Source organism: Marmota marmota, unplaced genomic scaffold (assembly GCF_001458135.2).
Source record: "Marmota marmota marmota unplaced genomic scaffold, marMar, whole genome shotgun sequence".
NCBI lineage: Eukaryota > Metazoa > Chordata > Mammalia > Rodentia > Sciuridae > Marmota > Marmota marmota.
In genome coordinates, this window is record NW_026000000.1 from 4112393 (window position 1) to 4135046 (window position 22654).

General features: G+C 37.1%; 1 protein-coding gene across 2 annotated transcripts in view; it reads left to right on the forward strand.

Annotated features, from left to right (window-relative positions):
* Positions 1 to 4065: 4065 nt before the first annotated feature.
* The window catches only part of Atad1 (ATPase family AAA domain containing 1), a 48992-nt gene continuing 30403 nt past the window's right edge, over positions 4066 to 22654 (forward strand). Inside the window, exons 1-4 of one of the 2 annotated variants that reach the window (XM_015498870.2) lie at positions 4066 to 4310; positions 8028 to 8202; positions 18291 to 18389; positions 22053 to 22173. In XM_015498870.2, the coding sequence (XP_015354356.2) occupies positions 8041 to 8202; positions 18291 to 18389; positions 22053 to 22173 (382 nt within the window). In that variant the 5' untranslated portion in view covers positions 4066 to 4310; positions 8028 to 8040. Of the gene's footprint in view, positions 4311 to 4391; positions 4409 to 8027; positions 8203 to 18290; positions 18390 to 22052; positions 22174 to 22654 lie in introns of those variants that run through there. The other variant, XM_048807430.1, reaches the window with a different exon arrangement.

Here is a 22654-nt window from a genome sequence, read left to right on the forward strand (position 1 = left end):
CTTTCTGCCTCAGCCTCCAAACCATTGGGATTACAAGTGAGCATCACCGCACCCAGCTTTGAAAAGTATCATTTGAACAGTATATTTTCAGTACTGTAGGAAAGCTGAACAACAAAATGCTGTAGATTTTTAAATAAATATCTAAATTCTAGAAAATGTTTTTTGTAGCAGTAACTCTAAAAAACATACAACTGGGCCAGGAGCCATGGCACACACCTGTAATCTCAGCAACTCAGCAAGGTAAAGTAAGAGGATCCCAAATTGAAGGTGAGCCTCAGCAACTTAGAGAGGGCCTGTCTCAAAATAAAAAACAAAAAGGGATGGGGGGGTGAAGCTCAGTGATAAAGTACCTCCGAATCCAATCTGTGTTAAAACACACACACACATACACACACAATTGGCAGTACTGCTTGAAAAAAAGTGTCACATAAAAATGTAAGATGGATTAGTACTACCCCGATGAATAAAAACTAATTTTCATGTACACTTATTATACTATGTGTAAAAGTTTAAAAAACATCAAAGTATGAAAAGTAGATTTACAACTATATGTTCTTTGAATTTTAATGTTGTCTTTTAGCTCTCCATGCTTTCTATAGAATGGAGTTATCAATTTATCTTTCCACTTGTTCCAATCAGTTGAAATTTTAATTTTTCACTATTTTTTAAAATATGTTTTTTTAGTTATAGATGGACACAATACCTTTATTTTGCTTATTTTATTTTTATGTGGTGCCGAGGATCAAACCCAATGCTTCACACATGTGAAGCAGGCACTCTACCTCTGAGCCACAACCCCAACATCAAATTTTTCACTATTTTTGCCCTGATTCTGTCTTATTCTATTGGAGCTCAAGTATATAATCTTGGTCTTTTTCAGTGCTTTCATAGCTTCAGGTATAGCTCCATATTCTTGTTTTATTTTTCTTTCTTCATCCATTCATTTACCTTGTCAAAATAATAATTAAGATTATTCCCTTCTGATAAAATACTTGAAAAGGAACAAGGTTACTATTATACTGATCACTGCTATATAATTTCATTTATTTATTCTGCTCTTTCCAAATCACTGTCAAGTGAATTATTTCTAATGAGCAACAAATAGAGTCAGGTTTATTGTGTTTACTTATCCAAAGATTGTTTTATTCCAAAGGGATCTTACTCCAAATGTCCTCATAAAGCCTTCTTGATTTAATTTCTTAATGTATCTCAGTTGGCTTACTGGTTCAGATGACCAGATAAGCCTTTTGAGATAGGGTGATAGATTTTTGCAAATATACATCTAAAATTTTCACTGACTAGGGCAGAACTACTTATACCTGAATCATCTCAGTTGTTTGTCAGTTTGTTTATTGGCTGATTGGCTTAACCAACAGAAATTTATTTCTCACCATTCCGGAGGTTGGGAAGTATAGGACCAGGGTACTGGCAGATGGTCTGTCTGGTGAAGGCATTCTTTCTGGCCTGCCGAAAGACATCTTCTTATCATATCCTCACATGACAGAGATTTCAGATGGTTCATAAAACTGCAGATCTGGGCCCAAACCTAGAACAGTTGGATGGGAGCCTCTAAGTTTAGGAGCCAGGAATCTGCATTTTGCCAAGCTGTCTGTGTGAATCTACACACAATAAAATTGAAGAACAGCCAATCTAAGGACTCTCTTCCCACCAGGTATTCAGTGCATTGATCTAAGCTGCAGAGCAAACTAACCACTCCTACCTTCTAAGGAACATGGAAAATTTGGTTCCATAGGGGAGAACTGTTATAACTGTTTCAAGAAGAATTGGTGTAGTTTTTTTTTTTTCCTTCAGTAACTATAATTATTTATAATACTGATTCTAAAAAGGAGCAAAGGCCAAAAAGTTATAATTTCCTGATTAATACTGCACATAATGAATTATTTATTGAATCCCTACTGTGGGCCAAATGTGATATTCTGTGTTGCCAGGGATTATATAAAGCTATCCTGGGACGAAAAGCATATGTTCATTCTCTCTATTTTGGAAGAACATACTTGATTTAGTGATTGCTGGAAATGAATGTGCATAGTACATAGAAAGACACTAATGTGATGTGTTAGGGCCCAGACATAAGAAATTTCCTAAGGATTTGCTACAAGGAAACATTAGATCCAAAAGGTAAAGGCAAAGCACTAGGTAGGAATGAGCAGCAGCATTTATTTTGGACTAAACTATTCCTGATCAGCCTTGATTTTTTTTACCCAACAGTTTCCTTTCCTGTGAAAACTTTCCTCAGATATTAGGTAGATGAACTGAAAGTAGATTAAAATATTGAGAGCTCCACTTCACGATAGGACTTGTTTAGTATGTCCTTAGTATAGGGTGTGTTTTAGCATTGAAAACCCCCATGCTGGGCATGTGCACATACCAAACAAGGCCATGCATTCAAGACAGCAGGAGTTGGGGAGCTACTGCTCCCCCAGGAAGCAGTTGGGATAGAGGGTAGAGGAATTGGGTAGTGCAGCTCACAGATATTTCTCAAAAAAAAAAAAAAAAAAAATTGAAGAAAACCCGCATTCCCCAAATCCTTTCACTCTCAAGCAAACTGGATAGGTTTGGTCATCCCGGTCCTGAGAGTAAGGCAGGTAAGTTGCTTAGTTGAAGAAGTTTCACAGTAAATAATGATAATCCTTTGCCTTCTTGAATTTCTCAGTTCATTTTTCTTACTAGGGGCTATGATTACCCTAGTTGGCCTCAAAACCTAAAGTTTTTTCCTTTCATAACACCTTCTTTTGGGCCTTGTCAAATCATATCCCTGTGAACCTCCCAAGCAATGACTTAAGTTTGGGATCATCCCAGAAAACCAGCGGAGAGTCTCTTCCAAGCCTGCTAAGCACTGATGTCCTCTGCTTTTTTGTGAACATTTTCCTGGCTTCATAATATCCTGTTCTTAAAGACCTATCTTCATCTAGTATTCCCAAACCTAGCTTCACATTACATTTTTTTTTTTTTAGAGAGAGAATTTTTAATATTTATTTTAGTTTTTGGCAGACACAACATCTTTGTTTGTATGTGGTGCTGAGGATCCAACCGGGGCTGCACGCATGCCAGGCGAGCGCGCTACCGCTTGAGCCACATCCCCAGCCCCCACATTACTTTTAAAAAAAAAAAAAATTAAGAATATAGACACATATATAGGAAGCCTTAAAAACAAAAAAGGTCTGGATGTAAAACATTAACCGCTTATAGTATTAAATTCCATTCTATTCTTGTCAATGAACTATATACTACAATATTACAAGATTGTAACAGTGGTAGCATTTGCTAATTCAATAATCAGGCTGCAGAATTCTTTAGCTATCCAAGACGATCCCTACAGCAGACAGATACAAACTGCCTTTCCGAGGAAAATATGGAAGGGAATTGTCTCATGACTTTATAATAGTCTCACCACCTCTATCTAAAGGAAGTGATGCCTCTTTTATCTGGGGACAGGGCTAATGTTATCTCGCCCCATCTCGCCCCCAGGCAGTCTGTGTAGTCAGAAGGCTTTCAGTTTGTTCCCTTAGGACCTCTAGTGTCACGTCGCTCATTCTAGAGGATAAGAAAAAAAAAAAAAAAAAAGGAAAGGGAAAGGAAAGGAGTGGTGGTGGTGGAGAAGTAAAAATACGTGAGAGAAATAAAAATATATATTATCAAATACCCTATTCCGTCCCAACTGCTAGTCCTGCCTGCGTGGGCTGCTCAGTCATTTCGTCAAAGGTTTTTCAGGCGCCACCCCCAGGTGTTTGTCAGTACAAAAATGGGAGAGCAGGGTGAGCTCACTCTAAAAACTAAGACAGATGGTGAGGGGTGGCCATGCGCGTCGAGCTTTGGCTAGACAGAGCAGCAGCGCAAGGAACTGCATGGGGTGATGGGAAAGAGTCAAAATCAGCTGGCGTCAGGAAAAAGATTTTTGTTCTTTTCGTTCTCAAGAAGCCTCCCTTATTTGTTAGTGTTGCTCCCAGCAGGCCAACAGGGCAAGGACTTTATGGTGATAAGCGCCTTCTCCAATTCAATCTGAGACACAGCTCTGATCCCTGGAAAGCTGCTTGCAGACACTCTGGCTTCACGGAAAGACTCAGCTCAGCGAGTACCAGAGAAAGCACGAGGTACGCGAACCCACTCGCATGCAGCGACAAGCCATTTCTAGGACACCACAGCGCTCGCTCCGGGCCTGCGCCGCGGCTCGCGCACGCTCAGTGTAGGGGGCGGGCCGCGGCTCCGCCGGAAGCGCTTTCTCCCAGGCGGCATTTCCTTCCTGTGCAAGGCCGGCTGAAGGTTCCTGCTGCTGCTGTTTCTTCCTCCGGGTGAGTAGCGGGTTCCCGCGGGGCCTGGTGAGACTCATACAGGATCTCTCCGAGCTCTCTTAGGGACTGGCTCCACTCTGGGAAAACCCACCGGAAAGGTCACCTCGCCCTCTTCTAAGTCCCACCTCAGTGCCGCCCCCCAGCGCTCCGTAGCCCTTGCTATCGAGCGGATTAACCTCCAAGGGCGTCCCGGGCCTCGCCTTGGCTTCGGGCCCGGCCTGGGCCCTGGGTCTCTGTGGGCGCAGCCTAAAGACTTATACCATTCCCAAGGGAATCTCTATAGACAGCCTGGACACTGTGGAGGCTTAGGGTCGTCCCGGACGACTTCAGAACTAGGGTTCATGGGCCAAGGCAGCCTGAATGAGCCGGGTCTGGTTGTTGCACTGGTGCTTCTATTATTTTGTGCAAAAGTAGAGGTGTTGTGTAACCCAATTTTGAGGGCTGGGCAGGCTTTCACAGAGAATGATGATGGTAACTTGTCCTCTCTGTGAAGGCAGGAAGGCCTTCATCGTAGGGCCTTGAAGTCTGTGAAACTGGGACTTTTTGAGTTTGAGAAACCCGTTGTAAAAAGCTGCAGTGACCTAGAGAAATAATACAGCATGAATGCTATACTCTCGTCTCTTAATCTGTCAGTAAATTGCTCATAGATGAGGTAGTATGATCTTAAAGTTTTCCATCCTGAAATCGAGAAATCAAAATAAACCATTTGGAATTCATGGTTGCCTAACAGATAACTGAATTGCCGGAGTTTTGCGATACATAGAACTGAGTATATGTACATCTTTGTGTATTCGTTTTGTTGAACCTAATGTTTATGCAAGATAGAAATGCTTCCATCCTGTTATGTGCATTGGCAGCTTTTATTTGTATTCTTCTGGAATGGTATTGTTTCTGTAATAGCCTTACCTTGGAAGTATATCAGTGCTGTAAGAATGTGCTGTAAGTGCACATCTCATCTACAGATAAAATGTAAAGTATTTGCAGTTACAGTCTACAAAGCAAGAGCTTTCAGTTTCATTTCAGGATTCTGAAGTCATTTAAAAAGGTAGACAATATACAATTTTAGAATTGCCATCAGTACACTGCTGTACTATTATGTTAATAATTTTAGAATAGGAAACTATATAAACTGGTTTCTTATCTCGGCATTTTAAAATAGGATTAGAAATTGTAACTATCTTGATGACTTTGGAATGTGCTTTGGAAACAACCTTAATTTGTTCATGTAGTTCAGTGAACATCCAGTAGATGGCAGTTTATCACTACCAACTCAAACTTTATAGACCAATGAAAATGTTTTATTGGAATGTCACCACTTTTCACAAATTGTTAATAAAACTCCTACTTTGCCTGCTGGATTATTTTCATCCATGAATTGTACCTCAGATTATGCCGCCACACATTGCTACTGCATTTTCAATTTTATTCTGATGGAATAAAGACTGAAGAAGTCAATTTTTCACTTTGTGTGAGAAGTGTTTTGTAACCCAACTTTAAAAATCCATCCTGATGGAAAAATCACACTTTGATTTGTTACCCGAGGAAAGATTTCAGTTATGTGGTTTTTTTATAGCTCCATTTTAAAAAATAATTCATTATAATTAATATAATTAGTTTCTTAAGTAGTTAGGCATTATTGTATATCCACTATATAGTAAGCTTTGTATATAGATGTTTAATAAATGGCCATTGAATGGATTAAATTGTTTAATATCCTTGGGCCGAAATTTCTTCATCCAAAATGAAGGACTTCAGTTATTTGGTTGTGTTTAAATTATTGTATTTTGGTACTGGGGATTGAAACCAGGTATGCTTAACCACGGAGCCAATACCCAGCTCCCTCCCATTTTTGTATTTTATTTAGAGACTGGGTCTTGCTGAGTTGCTGAGGCTGGCTTTGAACTTGCAGTCTTCCTGCTTCAGCCACTGGGACTACAGGCATGCACCACCATGCCCATCAGTTATGTTTAAATTAAGTAATGTAATTATTGTGAAGTGAATGGTTCTGAGTAATAATGTGAAACCTTGACTTTTGGAAATTCTGCAGAAGTCTGACTTTGTTGATTGAATGGAAGATTTTTCTTCAGTAGAACAAATAATTTTTGAATAGTCTCTTTGTGTGACAGTTGTAAAGATGTCAGTAAGATGAAAATCCTGTTTATGAGGATTTAAACTCTAGTTGAGTAGAATAGATATAAATCCAATAATGATTTAAAATAAGACATTTCTTAAAATTGTGTAGAACTAAATAAATAATATAGAGAGTTAATGTGATTTGAAAGACTTTATGGAGCAGATAAGGTTAGTGTTTGAAGTTTGTATAGAATTTGAGTCATCTTAAATGAATGAGGGGAAATGGCCCCTCCAGGGCACAGACAAATATAAGACTGAAGGAGAAATTTGGCATTTTCTATTCCAGTGACTTCATTTGTTGAGAGTTCCTATTGAGAAATTTGAGAAATGGTCAGAGATAAAGGCTTTAAAGTGACTCTTTGGAGCTAGCTGAGGATAGGTTTGAATCCTGCAAAGGGAAAGCTTTGAAGTCTTGATAAGGAAGAAATAGAGTACACGTGAATGAATAGGAGGTCTATAATAGAATTAAAAATATTGTGAAGTTAAAAAAATATTGTGGAATTAAAAATTAAAAATATTGTGGAGAGATGTTCCAGAGGGAAGGAGATGAAGAGGATCTTTAACTTAGAAGAGAAAACAATAATTTAGAGCTGGAAGGACCATGGATTTTAATCTCTGCAGTACCTGATTTTTAGGTGCTATTAAGCTGTTTGCACAATTGTGATTTACTCCTTTCCACTTGAATGCAAAATATATATTCCTGTGTGCGTGTGTGTGTGTGTGTGTGTGTGTGTGTTTTGAATGGCATTGTTTGAAAATGAGATCCTATTCCCCAAAATGCAATTAGTCACATCATCCCTAATAAGTTTATTGTTTTATATACTTATTGCCTTTGACAGTGGAGTGCATGCCTCACTGTAAACCCAGCTGCAGTTGTTGTAGCTGTTAAGGGATATATACTTTATGTAAAAGTAAGCATATTACTTCCTTTTTCCCTGCTTTATTTTTGTGGTAGTTTTCTTGATTAAATCTTTTGAAAGTTCTATTGTTTCATATTTAGCTGGGTTGTTGGGAGCAATAGAGGGATCAAAAAATTTAATATCACTTATTAATTGAGAAAATGGAATACTTAAAATTAACCAGGCTTCAAAACTTTTAAAAGTAGGTATGAGAAAAAATAAATTATTTCGTAGTTTGAATTTCACTCTCAAAAATTATCTGGTATATAGATACCTAATTGAAGAGATAGATTGTCAGCATCATATTAGTAAAGCATTTCATTGTCAGGCAGCCTTTCTTCAGTTAGATTAGTGTAAAGTCATTATTTTCCAGATTTCCAGATTCTCTGGAATATTTATTTAAAAACTGAAAGTCACTTAAGACCATGTTTTTCAATAAAATTATTCTACTCCTAAATAAACTTGTTTTTTAATCTACTTCAATTTGTAAGAAAAGCTTTAAATGTGTTTGTTTATTTAACATTGAAAATCCACTTCTCCTTAAAAATGAAACACATTTTTCTAAGGTAGGTAGTGTTTGAATTTGATTAGAACTTAGCTTCTTGCTTAGTTCAAACATTTTAATAGTCTCTCAATGTTAATGAATATAGTTATTATTTAGTGACATTTCTCTTTGTTTTTTAAGGTTAACAATCAAGATGGTACATGCTGAAGCCTTTTCTCGTCCCTTGAGTCGGAATGAAGTTGTTGGTTTAATTTTCCGCTTGACAATATTTGGTGCAGTAACATACTTTACTATCAAATGGATGGTAGATGCAATTGATCCAACCAGAAAGCAGAAAGTAGAAGCTCAGAAACAGGTATGATTGAAATGTTTGAAGATAATTTCTGTTATGGCTAACAAACATTCTCCTTCAAAACTAAAAATAGAGTAGAATTTTAAATTAATAAGTTATATAAACCTCATAAGAAGTGCAATGGTACTGAAAATGAAAGTCACTGAGATAACAGGCATGTGCCACTATGCCCAGCTGAGTTGTGACTCTTGATTCATTCAATAAGCATTTATGCTTGGTGTTAAGGAAAAAAGACGAATAACTCTTGTTCTTTCAAAATGCAACAGACAAATGTTGAGAAGAGGGCTGCATTATAGGCATATCTCTTTTTTCAGTAGTAATATGATTTATCTTCATTGGCTTACAGTGTACCAGCATATTCAGAAATTCTTTTTTTAAAAAATTAATTAATTTTTTTATTATTTCTTACCTACATCACAATAGAGGAGTGCATTAAATTCATAATTTTTTTTGCATTACAATTCTTAATACACCTTTATACCACAATTTATCAAATCTCTGTTTGTATATAAGGTATGTTGACACCAAATTCACATCTTCATGCTTGAATTTTGTATAATGATGACCATCTACAGGCATACCTCTTAAATCAGTAAAAAGTGAAAAATCACAGTTTCATTAACACTGATAGTAAATATATATCTGAAAAGTAGTTTTGATATTTATGAATTTATTTCTTAAATTTGATTATAAAATAATTGGCTCAAGGTCTACTTATATCTTTAGCCTATTTATAACACGCTGGGAAGTCTGAGCAGTGTAGGTTGAAAAACAAAAAACTGACCATGGCCGGGTACTCTGGTGCACACCTGTAATCCCAGCAACTTGGGTGGCTGACATAGGAGGATTGCAAGGTTGAGGACAGCTGTGGCAACTTAGCAAGACCCTGTCTCAAAATTTTAAAAAGGGGGTAGGATGAAGCTCAGTGGTAGAGTGCCCCAGGATTCAAACCTCAATACCATCATAAAAAAGAAAAGAAAAAGCACCTTATTATATATTATATACCTCAGTGTAGCTTTTTTTTTTTTTTTGCCATCTAGAGAAAGTCAGTTTGAGTCTCAGGTTAAGATATTGATAAGATATATCATTTTCAGCTTTTTGGGAGGTACTGAGTTAGAACTCAGGGGCACTCGACCACTGTGCCATATTCCCCAGCCCTATTTTGTATTTTATTTAGAGACAGGGTCTCACTGAGTTGCTTAGCACCTCACTTTTGCTGAGGCTGGTTTTAAACTCATGATCCTCCTGCCTCAACCTCCTGAGCCACTGGGATTATAGGTGCATGTGCACCAGTGCACCCAGCCCAAATATGGATGCTAAGGGCTATGTAAATAGATCACATCATTAAGCCTTTGGTGAAAATTATATGTATAATATTGTTCTAAATATTGGGTATGTGAAGTGTCAGATAACTGTCCTCATTGTGCTTATGGTAGGGAGAAAAAACTTGTTGTGACAATATAAATTATAGTAGTAAGTGGCATATGCTAGTTGTCTAATGAGTAGTATAGAAGACAAACTGGCTTTTGGAGAAAGGAATAGTTACCATGATTGAGCCAATTGAGTATGGTTTCATGAAAGAGCTTGGCCTCTAGGTTCGCAAGCAAGGACAATAGTAAGTAGAAAGAACATGAACACACTCATAGTGGGGGTAGAAATAGCAAGACCTATTAAAGGAATGGTAAATGGTCTAGTCAGGTTGGAGAAGGAAGGTTTATGTAATTAATTAGGTGGTAGAACCTTCAGGGATATGTAAGGACTACATGCTAACGGGTCCTAAATATAAAGTTTGAGATTAGGGTTCTACTTTTTCTTCAATCTTTAATTTTCTGGTGGGTAGACTGAGGCTGATTAAAAAATGGTACAGTATTTTAAAAGTTCATCATCACCTGAGGAGACATGCTTTTTGCTTCTAATGTTATCCTGTTCCACACTAACTTACTAGTGTTTAAAACATCAAGAATGAAAAGATTATCCTGAGTCTTGGGTGTCTAAGGGCTGTAGCTTCTCTGCACTCTGTTCTTCACTACATTGCTGACCAACAATTGAAATACGTTGAGCAGTTGAAGATTTCTGTGTAGGCAATGATAAACCATTAAATGTATTTGAATAGGTGGGTAGTATGCAAAGCACTGCTTTTAGGATAATTCACTTTAAAGTGGTTTATAGGAGGAATTGAAGTCAAAAGAAACCAAAAGGGAGATGTGTTAGTTATAAACTACAAAAATCCTAACAAAGACCTAGAATAGGGGAATGAAATAAATTCAAAGGAATGAATGCAGGAAGCACTCTGTGATGATGTGAGGAAAGAAAAAGGACATTGTTTAAAGGAATCAAAGATTTGTCTTGATTCCTCAAAGACTCGCTAATATTTTTATAGAGGTTTGGAAATTGTTAGGGCAGGTTTTATGAGGTGATGACTTTTGAAATGTGCATATTGAGTTTGTTTTGATGGTAGGGATTCAGGGAAAAGTGTTGACACCAGTTGAAGTTGTAGATCTGAATCTCAGCAAAAATGTCAGTCTTAGGGGTACTTTCTTATGCCCATAAGTAATTGGCATTGGAATCATTAAAGTAGTGAGTCTTGGTTGAAATGGTGTAAGTCATAAGATTTTGCTGTGTATGTGTGCATCATTTATAGAGCTTTTTCCAGACCACTCTCCAATCTTCCCCACCACTATCCAGAATTATACATTCAAATACTTGTTGAGAGCTTTTGATATAATTATCATAATAATCAATGCTGATGACTCCACTGAGAGTGCTGAGATCTTCAAAGGAAGTGTGATAAGTAGTAGTCTAAAGAGTAATCCTTGACACATTCTCATCATTTAGAGAATGGGAAGATGATATGAAGCCAGTGGAGAATGACTAGGTCATTCTGAGTTGCTACATACCTTAACTGAATTTCCTGTTTAGAAAACTAAGTAAACTTAATTATATATATAATATAAAATTTTTTTTAATCCTCTTTTAAAGTATTCATGAGCTGTCAAGAAAGTAAGGAATTCTGACTGGGCACAGTGATACATGCCTATAATTCCAGTGATTTGGAGGCTAAGTCAGGAAGATGGCAATTTTGAGGCCAGGCTCAGCAGTTCAGTGAGAGCCTATCTCAAAACAAAAAATAAAAAGGTCTAAGAATGTAGCTCAGTAAAAAACACACTGGATTTGATTCCCAGTACCAAGGGGGTGGGGGGAAGGTAAGTAAGGAATTCAGGTAAGAAATACTTCAGGCAAAAATTCAGAAAGGTAAGCTGAACTTGATGACTAACTTTCACCTTGAGGGAATTTGCTGAGCCTACTGAATTTTCATTGTTTATTCTTATGACTCCAAGGAACTCAGGATGCAAAGCACAGAGCCAGTCCAAGATAGAGTCTCATAGACAGCAGGTAACATAAGAGTATCCAGAGATGAGTAACTCAAAAGATTTGGTTAAAATTTTAGTTTAAGCTGGGCAGGATGGCACACAACTGTAATCCCAGTATCTCCAGAGGCTGAGGATCACAAGTTCAAAGCCAGCCTCAGCACCTAAGTGAGACCCTGTCTCTGAAATAAAATTCAAAATAGGTCTGGGGATGTGGCTCAGTTGTCAAATGCCCCTGAGTTTAATCCCCAGTACCCATCCCCCACCAAACAAAACAAAATTTTAGTTTATATAGTATCTTAGCAAAGGAACAATATGTTTTTAGAGAATTGAGCAAACAAAAGGACCTGAGTCTCTGCATGAAGCAAATAATGGGAGGGTAACCATATGGGAAACCATGGGTAGGAAAAAACTAGTAGAGTTTGGGTGTAGTGGTGCATGCCTATAATCCCAGACTTGGGACACTGAGGCAGGAGGATCACAAATTCAAAGCCAGCCTCAGCAATTTAGTGAGGCCCTAAGCAACTTAGCAAGACCCCATCTCAAAAACAAACAAAACAGGTTGGGGGTGTTGCTCAGTGGTAAAGCTTAAACAACCAACCAACAAAATTAGTAGAGTTTGTTACGTAAATTTCTCTGGTGAACATCTTCAGGATATGTCTAATGTGGACTTTGTGATTGACTTCTGTCCTTGGTAGAGAGGGGAGGAATGACACTTTTGTAAGCTTATGTCCTACTTTCAGGAAAATACAAGGAGGAAAGAGGATTTTTCTTACACTTATTTGTTTCCTTTGAATTGCCCTCAGCTCAAATATGGCATTCAGCAGAGAAAAGTAACTAGAATAAAACCAAGATATTTAAGGTACTGATTATTGTCATTTTCCCCTAATCTCACATGTGGCATACAGAACACTGAAGACTATAATAATGGTTCCTTGGGGCATTGATTATCAACTGACATGCCTGTGTTCTGGAAAGAAAAAAAATTGAGAAAATTGGTGGAATGGTGAATATAATTTTAGAAAGCTCTAGAATTTTTTTTGTTTATACCCCTCCTCACATTCTCTCATACTATCTGGAGAATAACTTTTGTATAAAGTCACCATTAGCTAAAGGAAGAGGTCGCAAAAAAGGATTGGTATAAATGTGGTATAGAGTGGCCAAGAGAAATATGACCTAAGAAAGTGTAGTAAGTTTGGTCATTTAGTGGGGGGCAAGTATAGTTTGAGGTAACGAATATGGGCGTTCCAGCCAGGTGAAGTGGTGTACACCTGTAATCCTAATTATTAAGGAGGCTAAGGCAGGAGGATTACCAAGTTTGAGGCAATTATTAGTAATTTAGACCCTGTCTCCAAATAAAATTTTTTAAAAAAGGAGAGCTAGGGATATGGCTTAGAGGTAGAATGTTCCTGAGTCAATCCCTAGTACTGGGGAGGGAGTTGGGGGAGGAGTACGAGGAGGAAGTAGATGAGATTACTAAAGAAGGTGTGTAGTAGATGGAGGAAGGTTCTAGAAGAACCAGGAGGAGTTGGGATTAGTAGTTAGAGGAACATTTTAAGGTTGAGCTAAGTATTTTTTCTCAGTAACATGAAAGGGAGTGGAGGAGGTTGAAAACCTGCTGAGGTAAATAAATGTTTGAGCAGTTTAATGGGATTAAATTATCATTGACCATAGAACATTAGGGGATAGTTGAAGAAATTGGGAACTCAATTGGATGTTTGTTTTGTGGTACTAGGAATTGAAGCTAGGGCCTCACACATGATAGGGAAGCCCCTCTACCTTTAAGCTACAATCCTAGTCCTTGTTATTCAAGCATTACTTAGCAGTTTAGTGTCTGGGAGTATGGTAGTGCTGAACCAGCATTGGGGATAATGCTAATTAGAAGTGTTAAAGGGTTCTGAGGAGGGCATTATCTAACTAATGACCTTATAGTTCAGCCTATGTAGGAAGTCAAATATTGCCAGATAGGGGAATAATTCAGTTGGAGAATTTCCAGGAATTAAGGAATTATAGTACACTTTAAGAGCAACAATCAGATGTGAATGAGAGAGAAGAAAAATATGACTTTGGTCAGAAAGAATGTGGAATCTAAAAGCTTAGATATAAAATACTTCTTAGAGGTTGCCAGATTATTAGTAGACCTCATGTGATTTTTTTTTGGGGGGGGGGTATTGCGTATTGAACCCAGGGCCACTTGACCACTAAGCTACATCCCCAGCCCTTTTTAATTTTTATTTTGAGGCAGGGTCTTGCTAAATTGTTTAGGACCTCAGTAAGTTGTTGAGGCTGGCCTTGAATTTGCAGTCCTTTTGTCTCAGCCTCCTAAAGTTACTGAGATTATAGGCGTGTGCCACCATACTTGGCCCTTATGTACAGTTTGAAAGGTGCAAGGTAAAAGATGGCATAGTTGCACTGAAATCAGGAGTATTAACCTGGAGGTAGTTTTTGTTGGATTAAATGGGATATTTGTAAATAACTTCTAGTTTGAAGTCAGGAAAGCTTCCAGCTTGTGAGAATGTAGGATATTTAATGGTTCCCGCAGAATGTTATAGAGGGACAGGAATTTTCTGGATATATGCTGCTGTTTGGACCATACTTAAATGTAGTAGGAGAGTTTTGATAGACGTCTCTGTAATAAACAGTGGATATTATTAATTGGGACATTATTGTTGTTGTTGTTGTTATTATTATTATTATTATTTTGTACCAAGGATTGAGCCCAGGGGTACTTTGCCATCAAGCTCCATCCCCAGCCTTTTTTTTATATTTTATTAAAGTCTTGCTGAGTTGCTCAGGGCCTTGCTAAGTTGCTCAGGCTAAGTTTGAACTTCACGATCCTCCTGCTTCAGCCTTGTTCACTGAGATTACAGGTGTGTGCCACTGCACCTGGTTGGGTTGTTATTTTATTTAAAAGCTTTAAACTAGGTATTGTGGCACTTGCATGTAATCCCAGCTATTTGGGGGAGGATAAGGCAGGAGGATTGCAAGTTGAGGCAATTTAGGGAGACCCTTTCTCAAAAAAGAGCTGTAGATATGTTAGTGCTTACCTAACATGTGCAACGCCTGAATTCAAGCCTCAACATGACCAGTAAAGAAGAGCTTTAATGTACAGGATGAGTGATTCATACTGGAACTGTTGTGGGCATTTATAAATGCAGTATTTTGTTTGTCACATTAGTTAGACTATATACTTTTCCTGAGATAGATTTATTTAGTAATAAATCACAGAAAAGATTCAGTACCCAAAATTCGTCATATACAGGAAGATAATGTACATAACTGTGTAACTGTGGCCTTAGTTTTCTTCCTGTTTGTCATACTGTCATTACAACTATAATCTTACAAATTTTGTTTCCATTATTTTGAGAGAAATAATACCTCAAATGCTTTATAAAGAACTGTACACTGGAACATTAAACTGAAACTCTCAGCTGCTAAGTAATTTTAAAAGTAGCCATCATATAATGACAATTGGAAGAACTATCATTTGTTACCCCAGAAAACAGTTGTAAAACTGTATCGCTGTATCATCAATCATGTGACTTTTAAAGCATATGATTTACTGGAACCAAATCTTAGAACAGTAAAAGGTAAGGTCAATAGGAAATTAAGATAGGAAATCCGTAAGGAATGTACAGTATTGTCTGAGTGAGAGAGTAGATAGAGGAATAAGGAAAGAAAAGCAGTAAAAAAGGAAACAAGAGGAGGAGAAAAAAACTCAGTTTAGCATTGAGTTTTATACATAAGCATAGTAGTAGAAGAGCACTATAGTACAGATATCTTACCCAGGAGCTTTCAGAACCCTATGGTAATATCAGATATTACCCTAATATTACGACAATAAGTACACTAATGCTAACAAAGAAGTTTCCTGTCTCCACATTTCCTAGAAAAAGATGTTTCTAGTCTTTATTATAAGTTTGTGATAATAAGGGCTTATACTTAACATGTAAAGATACTCAAATTCTCTGCTAGTTCTGCTTTAAGTGCATTTCTTAAGATAGTTTATCAATGATTTCCTCTACCTACACTTAAAATGGAGCAGTTCAGCTGTGACCTCAGTGAAAGAATCATAGGTTGTCCTTGTTTCTGATCTGTTTAATTAGTTCCTCTGTGTTTTTCATTTTAAGTTGTTAAAGTAACTTCCTAAAATTATTCTTCCAAAAGGACAGTTAATCTTACGAATCTTTTAGAACCTGAATGAAATGAGTGTTACGAATAATAGTTCCTTTTCTATTACTCCTTTTCCTTAATTCTTCCTTCCCCATTCTAGGCAAAAATAGTAGTTCACTGTTTCCTATCCCACTACTTCTTCTTCATTTTTTTTTTCCTATTCCACTTCTTAACAGCTTTTAGTAATTGTACTTCACATGAAGAAGAAAAAAAATAGCAAGAATGGGTAATAAAGTAATGTGAAAGGGTAAAAAAAAAAGTGTAAAATAGTTTTTTTAAAGAGGGTGGGTATTCAGTAAAAAGTAATTTTCCTACCTATCTGTTTTTTTGGTACCAGGGATTAAAGCCAGGGGTGCTTAACTACTGAGCCACATCCCCAGCCCCTTTTTTTGAGCTTTTTATTTTGAGACAGTATCTCACGAGGCTATTTAGGGCCTTGCCAAGTTGCTGAAGCTGTCTTTGAACTCAGAATCCTCCTGCCTCAGCCCTCAGAGCCGCAGAGATTATAGCCATGTGCCATTGTGCCTGGCTCTTGGTGTATTTTAGTCGTATATAGTGCTGGGTGGAGGGGGGCTTTCTTGTGCATTATAGATTGACTAACAGCATCCGTGCTTCAATGGTCTAGATGCCGATAGCCCCTTCTTCCCCATCTCCAAGTGTGCTAGCTAGAAGTATTTCTAGACATTGCCAAATATCTCCAGGGGACCACATTTCCCCAGTTGAAATCCACTGTTTTAGAGCATTGCCCTAAAAGAACACATGTAGGATGGCTTCACATTTATAGCAGCATAATGAAAAAGAAGAATAAATTAATGTCTTTACCAGTGCTAAAATAAGATACCTTCCATAGCTGATACATAAAAGCTTTACAAACAGTGAAAGAGAAGGCATTTTCAAGAGATAAAGGAACCTGGAAAAGGTTACTTATTTCATAGGAAGTGAAAAATTGAAAATTTATTCTATGTGATTATCTGATATGACTTATTATTTTTTAGTTGTAGTTGGACACAATACCTTTACTTTATTCATTTTTACGTGGTGCTGAGGATCGAACCCAGGGCCTCGCACATGCTAGGCATGTGCTGTAACGCTGAGCCATAACCCCAGCCCTCCCCCTTTATAGCACTTTTTTAGAAGAGGTATTACCAGGATATGACTAACACATATTTTTCCTAATAACCTAGCTAAACTGTAAACATAAGCTCTGTGATATGAATTTCCTTTATAGAACAGCGATATCCCTGACAAACAGCAAGATCAGCAAAAGCATCTTAGGAAAACATAACAAAAATTGTAACATTTAAAAACATGATATACTAGAGTACCTTTATTCTAAAATTCTCACTTATTTGAAATTTTAATGTATATATAGATTTATGAAGACTTTTTTTTTTTGGTGGTGGTGCTGGGGATCAAACCCAAGGTCTTGTGCATGTGAGGCAAGTACTCCGCCAACTGAACTATATCCCCAGCCCTCTGCATTTTAAGTAGAGAAACCAAGGCAAATATGTGTGGTGGTTAGAGTATGGGCTCCATAGTTGTATGGCTTGGATTCAGATCTTGCCTGTTACATTTGTTAACCTTTCATCTAAGGCAAATTACTTAATCATGCTAAGCTTCAGTTTCTTTTTCCTTGATAGGGGAAAAATCATTCTACTTTATAGGATCACTCTGAAGATTGAATGACTTCATCTGTTTACTCTTTTGGCATAGTCTTTGGCACACTCAGAAAATGTTTGCCTTCAAACATTTGTTGCATTGCTAGAACTCATAGATTTAAAACTAATTTTGCCCTACTTCCAGAATACATACACACACACACACACGTTATTTAGAGTCATTTTATTATCTTTGGTTAACTAGATCCAGAAATTGACATTATTATTATTTTAGTTGTAGATGGACACAATACTTTTATTTATTTTTATGTTGAGGATTAAACCCAGAGCCTCTCACACATGCCAGGCAAGCATTCTATTGCTGAACTACAACCCCAGCTCCCAGGAATTGACTCTTAACTGAAAGGGACAGTGTCTCAAAACATTCTAAGTTAGATATTTACAGACACCTGTCGTAGATACCTGGATAATTTGAAGGCAGTTGGATATCTATTTTAGATTCTCTGCTAATTTAAGGAAAGAAACACCAATTGTACATTTCTTGGTATCCTTAGCTACTTGGACTTTTATCTTGAGGTTTTACCTTTTTTTGTATGTTCATTCTACTAGGTCAGAGAAACCACATGGTACCCTAAGGTCTCCTTGAAACCCTAGGAGGCCATATTATGAAGTACATCCTTTCTTCAGTCTTGTATTCTATTTTCTCATTTCCCAAGAGCTGGTTAAATTGCCCTGGTTTCTGTGGAGTGGAAATTTTTTTCTTATAATTCTTAGTGTCTCACAATAGGGAAGGATAAGACCAAGAAACCTAGAATAGTCCTTGAAGATTCTTGTTTATTTATTGCTTTTTAGACTATCTGTCTTTCTATCTATCTTGAAATACCAGTAACTAATATCAAACTAACAATGATCGCTTGTTTTTTCTTTCTAGGCAGAAAAACTTATGAAGCAAATTGGTGTGAAAAATGTGAAGCTTTCAGAATATGAAATGAGTATTGCTGCTCATCTGGTAGATCCTCTTAACATGCATGTATGTATCCTTAATCTTATTATGATTTATTTGTTTTGGCTAGTGTTCTATATTAAAGGTGTGGAAGATTATGAGTAGGTTCAGTGATTCTCTAGGAGGAATCAAAGGACTTAGAATGTAATTGTATTCACAGATATGATTTATTCTGGGTACAAGGCAGCATCAGCAAAGGGAAAAGGGAATGGAGTAAAGTCTGGAGAAAGGCACAGTCTTCCTAGAATTCCCTCCACTTGAAGTCATAAGGACATGCTTAATTCTTTCATCAACAAGTTGTGACAACACATGTGCAGTATTGTCTTCTAGGAAGCTTAATAGAGACACAGTTCAGGGTTTTTAATTGGGGGCTATTCATGTAGTCCTCATCTTCCTTACGTGTTTTGAAATTCTAGACTCCCAGAAGGAAAAGTGATATTAACCATAAACCACATCATTGGCACACACTGTTTAGGAACAGTGAGCTGTTGTCAAGGAATTGTGGGAACTCTCAAGTTTCCAAATGCTAGGCCTGCTATGTTACTCTTTTCTGAACTCATTTTGAACACATTTGCCTAGGAAAACTTGTAATTTTATGTATTTTTCATTGTTTTATAAAACTTCTTTCCTCATATGGGTGTTTTGATTTGTGTAGTTTAAATCTAGACTTTTTTTTTTTTTTTTTTGTACCAGGGATTGAACCCAAGGGTGCTTCACCACTGGTTTCTCCACATCCCCAGCCTTTTTATATTTTATTTAGAGACAGGGTCTCACCGAGTTGCTTAGGGCCATGCTACATTGCTGAGGCTGGCTTTGAACTTCTGTCTCAGACTCCTGAGCCTCTGGGATTATAATCATGTGCCACTGTATCCAGTTACAATCTAAATTTTTATGGTATGTTATGGTAAGCAACACAGGATTCTGAATCCCAGTTTTTCTATTTGTGACCTTGGCAAATGGTTTTCTCAAGTTTCAGTTCTGATGTCTATAGCCCAGGGATAATAGCATAATACCTGTCTATATACTTCATAAACATTTTTTTGAGGATTAGATTAATTTAGTTTATAAACTCCAAGATGCTATGTGAATACTTGATTAGCAACAGATATAAATATGCTAGAATATATTTATCTAATACATTAATGTTATTGATACAAATTGAGTAAAATATGGTAGACCCATCTCTAAATCTAGAAAATAAAAGTGTGCAATACCTTTTAATATTTGTGTATAGAGAGACATATATACACATCCCTAGATTTAAGCCTCTAATTTGATTTATGACTTTATAATGACATCTTTTAGGGCCCTAAATGTGTCTATGTGTGAGTTAGTCACAATAGGGATAGTATGTTTTCCCAGCTATTATGAATATTTTCTTCAGATTTAGCTACTGTTTTACATCCCCACCGGTTATGGTTTGGATTTGAATTGTCTGCCAAAACCTCATGTGTGAGACAATGCAAGAAGGTTCAGAGAAGAAATCATTGGGTTGTGAGAGTCTCAACCTAATCAGTGAATTAATCCCTGATGGGATTAACTGAGTGGTAACTGGAGGCATGTGGGGTGTGGCTGGAGGAAATGGTTAATTGGGGGCATGGCTATTGGGTATATATTTTGTATCTGGAGATTAAAAAATATTTTATCTTTTAATTTTGAGATAGTGTGTGTCTATCTTTTCCCACTGCCCACTCTTTGCTTTCTGATCATAATGTGAGCTGTTTCCTTCTCTCACACTCTACCACCATGATGTCCTGCCTCACGTAGAGCCCAGAGGAATGGAGCCTGCCTTCTGTAGACTAAGATCTCTGAGACCATGAGCCCTCAAATAAACCTTTCCTCCCCTACAGTTGTTCTGGTCGGGTCTTTTTAGTCAGAGCAGTGAAAAAAAGCTGACTAAAACACCACCCCACTTTTTCCCCTAAGTTATAAAAAAAAAAAAGTAAAGCAATGCTTCTGAATAACCCTTTTACTGTGCTAGCTTAGAACTAGATTGATTTCTTTTTCTCTTTCTGTTTTGTTTTTTTTTTCCCCTTGGAGGGGCAGGTACGTGCAGCACTGGGGATTGAATCAAGGGCCTTGTGCACTATAGGCAAGCATTCTACCACTAAAGCTACACTCCCAAGACTCTTCCTTAAAGTTTATTTTGAGACTGAGTTTCAATAAGTTGCCCAGACTGGTCTTTAACTTGCATCCTCCTGCATCAGCTTTCTGAGCTGCTGGCATTACAGATGTGGGCCCAGCTTATGGGATGGATGGATATATACACACACACACACACACACACACACATACACACACATACATACATACATATATATATATATACACACACACATTAATATTAAAATTATAAACATATATATAAATGTCTATATAGATATAGCTTTTGTTTTTGTTTTTTTAGTCCCTTTTAGCTTTATTTAAAAGAAACATTTTGATTCAGAAGGTTTTCCATGTCTATTTGAAAATAGGTTGTGTTAGTCAGCTTTTTGTTTTGGTGACCAAAATACCTGACAAGAACAACTTGGGGGAAGTGAATAAACTCTTATTTTAGCTTATAGTTTCAGAGGTTCTTTTGATGGTCTGTCAGATGTTCTGGGTCCAAGGTGAAGCAGAGCATCATGGCCTAAGGGTGTGGTAGAGAAAAGCTGCTCACTTCTTAGTGTCTTCAAAGCAGAGAGAGAGAAAAGGGAAGGGGGTTGCAGGGAATGTGGACCTTTACAGGGCATTTTCCCAGTGACCCACTCTTCCAGCCATGTTCCACTTGCCTAGTTACTACCTGGTTAATTCATTCAAATTAGGTTGGATTGATTAGTTTACAGTTCTCATTAATCTAAGCATTGCACCTCTAAATATTCCTACATTAACACAGGAACTTTTTGGGGAAATCTCATATCCAAACCATAGCATTTAGTTTTCTTTTTGTTACTTAGAATTTAGCCCTGAGGTGCTTTACCCTGAGCTATATTCCCAGCCCTTTTTATTTTTCATTTTGATGTAAAGTCTTACTGAGTTGCTTAAGCCCTCACTAAGTTGCTCCTGCTGGCCTTAAATTTGCACTCTTTCTATCTCAGACTCTTGAGTTGCTGAGATGGATTACAGGCATACAGAACTGCTCCCAGCACTTCATAAGTTTGACAGTTTTTACTTTTGATGAATAAAAATCAGAAGTTCAGTTTGATTAGTATACACCTTATCTCTAAAATTCCTATTGTGTTGATAATATCTTATGTAAAATAGGTACATTCCTGGCAAAACTCTTCCCTATCAGCTAGTGCTAATTATCTTAAGCTGTTTCTCAGTATTCTTGTGGAAGTGTATTTTCTACTCACAAATGGAATGAATTCAGTTAAATTCTTAACCCCACATAAGACACTGGCGATTGAACCCAAGGCCTCTCCCATAAGAGGGAAGTGCTCTACCACTGAGCTACATCCAGAGCCCTAATGCTTTATTTAATTTTTTTTAAATAGAAAGAAATTGACTTCTAAATTCCTTTTTCAAGTGTCACTGAGCTTATTAATATCATTACTGCTGCAAAGTGTTTACTCATATTAATATACAATTTTAACTTTTTATTATTTATCTGAAATTACCAGATTATGTAATGGTTTACAATTGGGGGTGGATTTTGCTTTGTGAGTATACATTAGTTGAAAAATTTATATTGACTTTAACTTTTTCCAGGTTACTTGGAGTGATATAGCAGGTTTAGATGATGTCATTACGGATCTGAAAGATACAGTTATCTTACCTATCAAAAAGAAGCATTTGTTTGAAAATTCTAGGCTTCTGCAGCCTCCAAAAGGTATGGTGAAGAATACATATTTGCCGAAAGCATTAAAAGTCTAGAAGACATAACTTTTAGGCCTTAGAGAACTGTATTTTTTTTTGTTTGTTTGTTTTTGATGAAATCAGATTCTCCAAACACAATGCTGAGATCCAGTGAACTGTTGTATAAGTAATAATTTTAAAATAATTTTTTATTCTGTTTACTTATTTTGGGATTGAGCCCAGGGGGACTTAACCACTGAGCCACATCCTAGGGCTTTTTATTTTATTTAGAGACAGGTTCTTGCTGAGTTGCTTAGGGCCTTGCTAAGTTGCTGAAGGTGATTTTGAATTCAGATCCTCCTGCCTTAGTCTCCTGAGCCACAAGGATTATAGGTGTCTGCCATCACCCCCAGCCTCAGTCAATTTTTTTTTTTTAATTATTTTTTTGTTGTAGTTGGACACAATACCTTTAATTCACTTATTTATTTTATGTGGTACTGAGGATTGAACCCAGG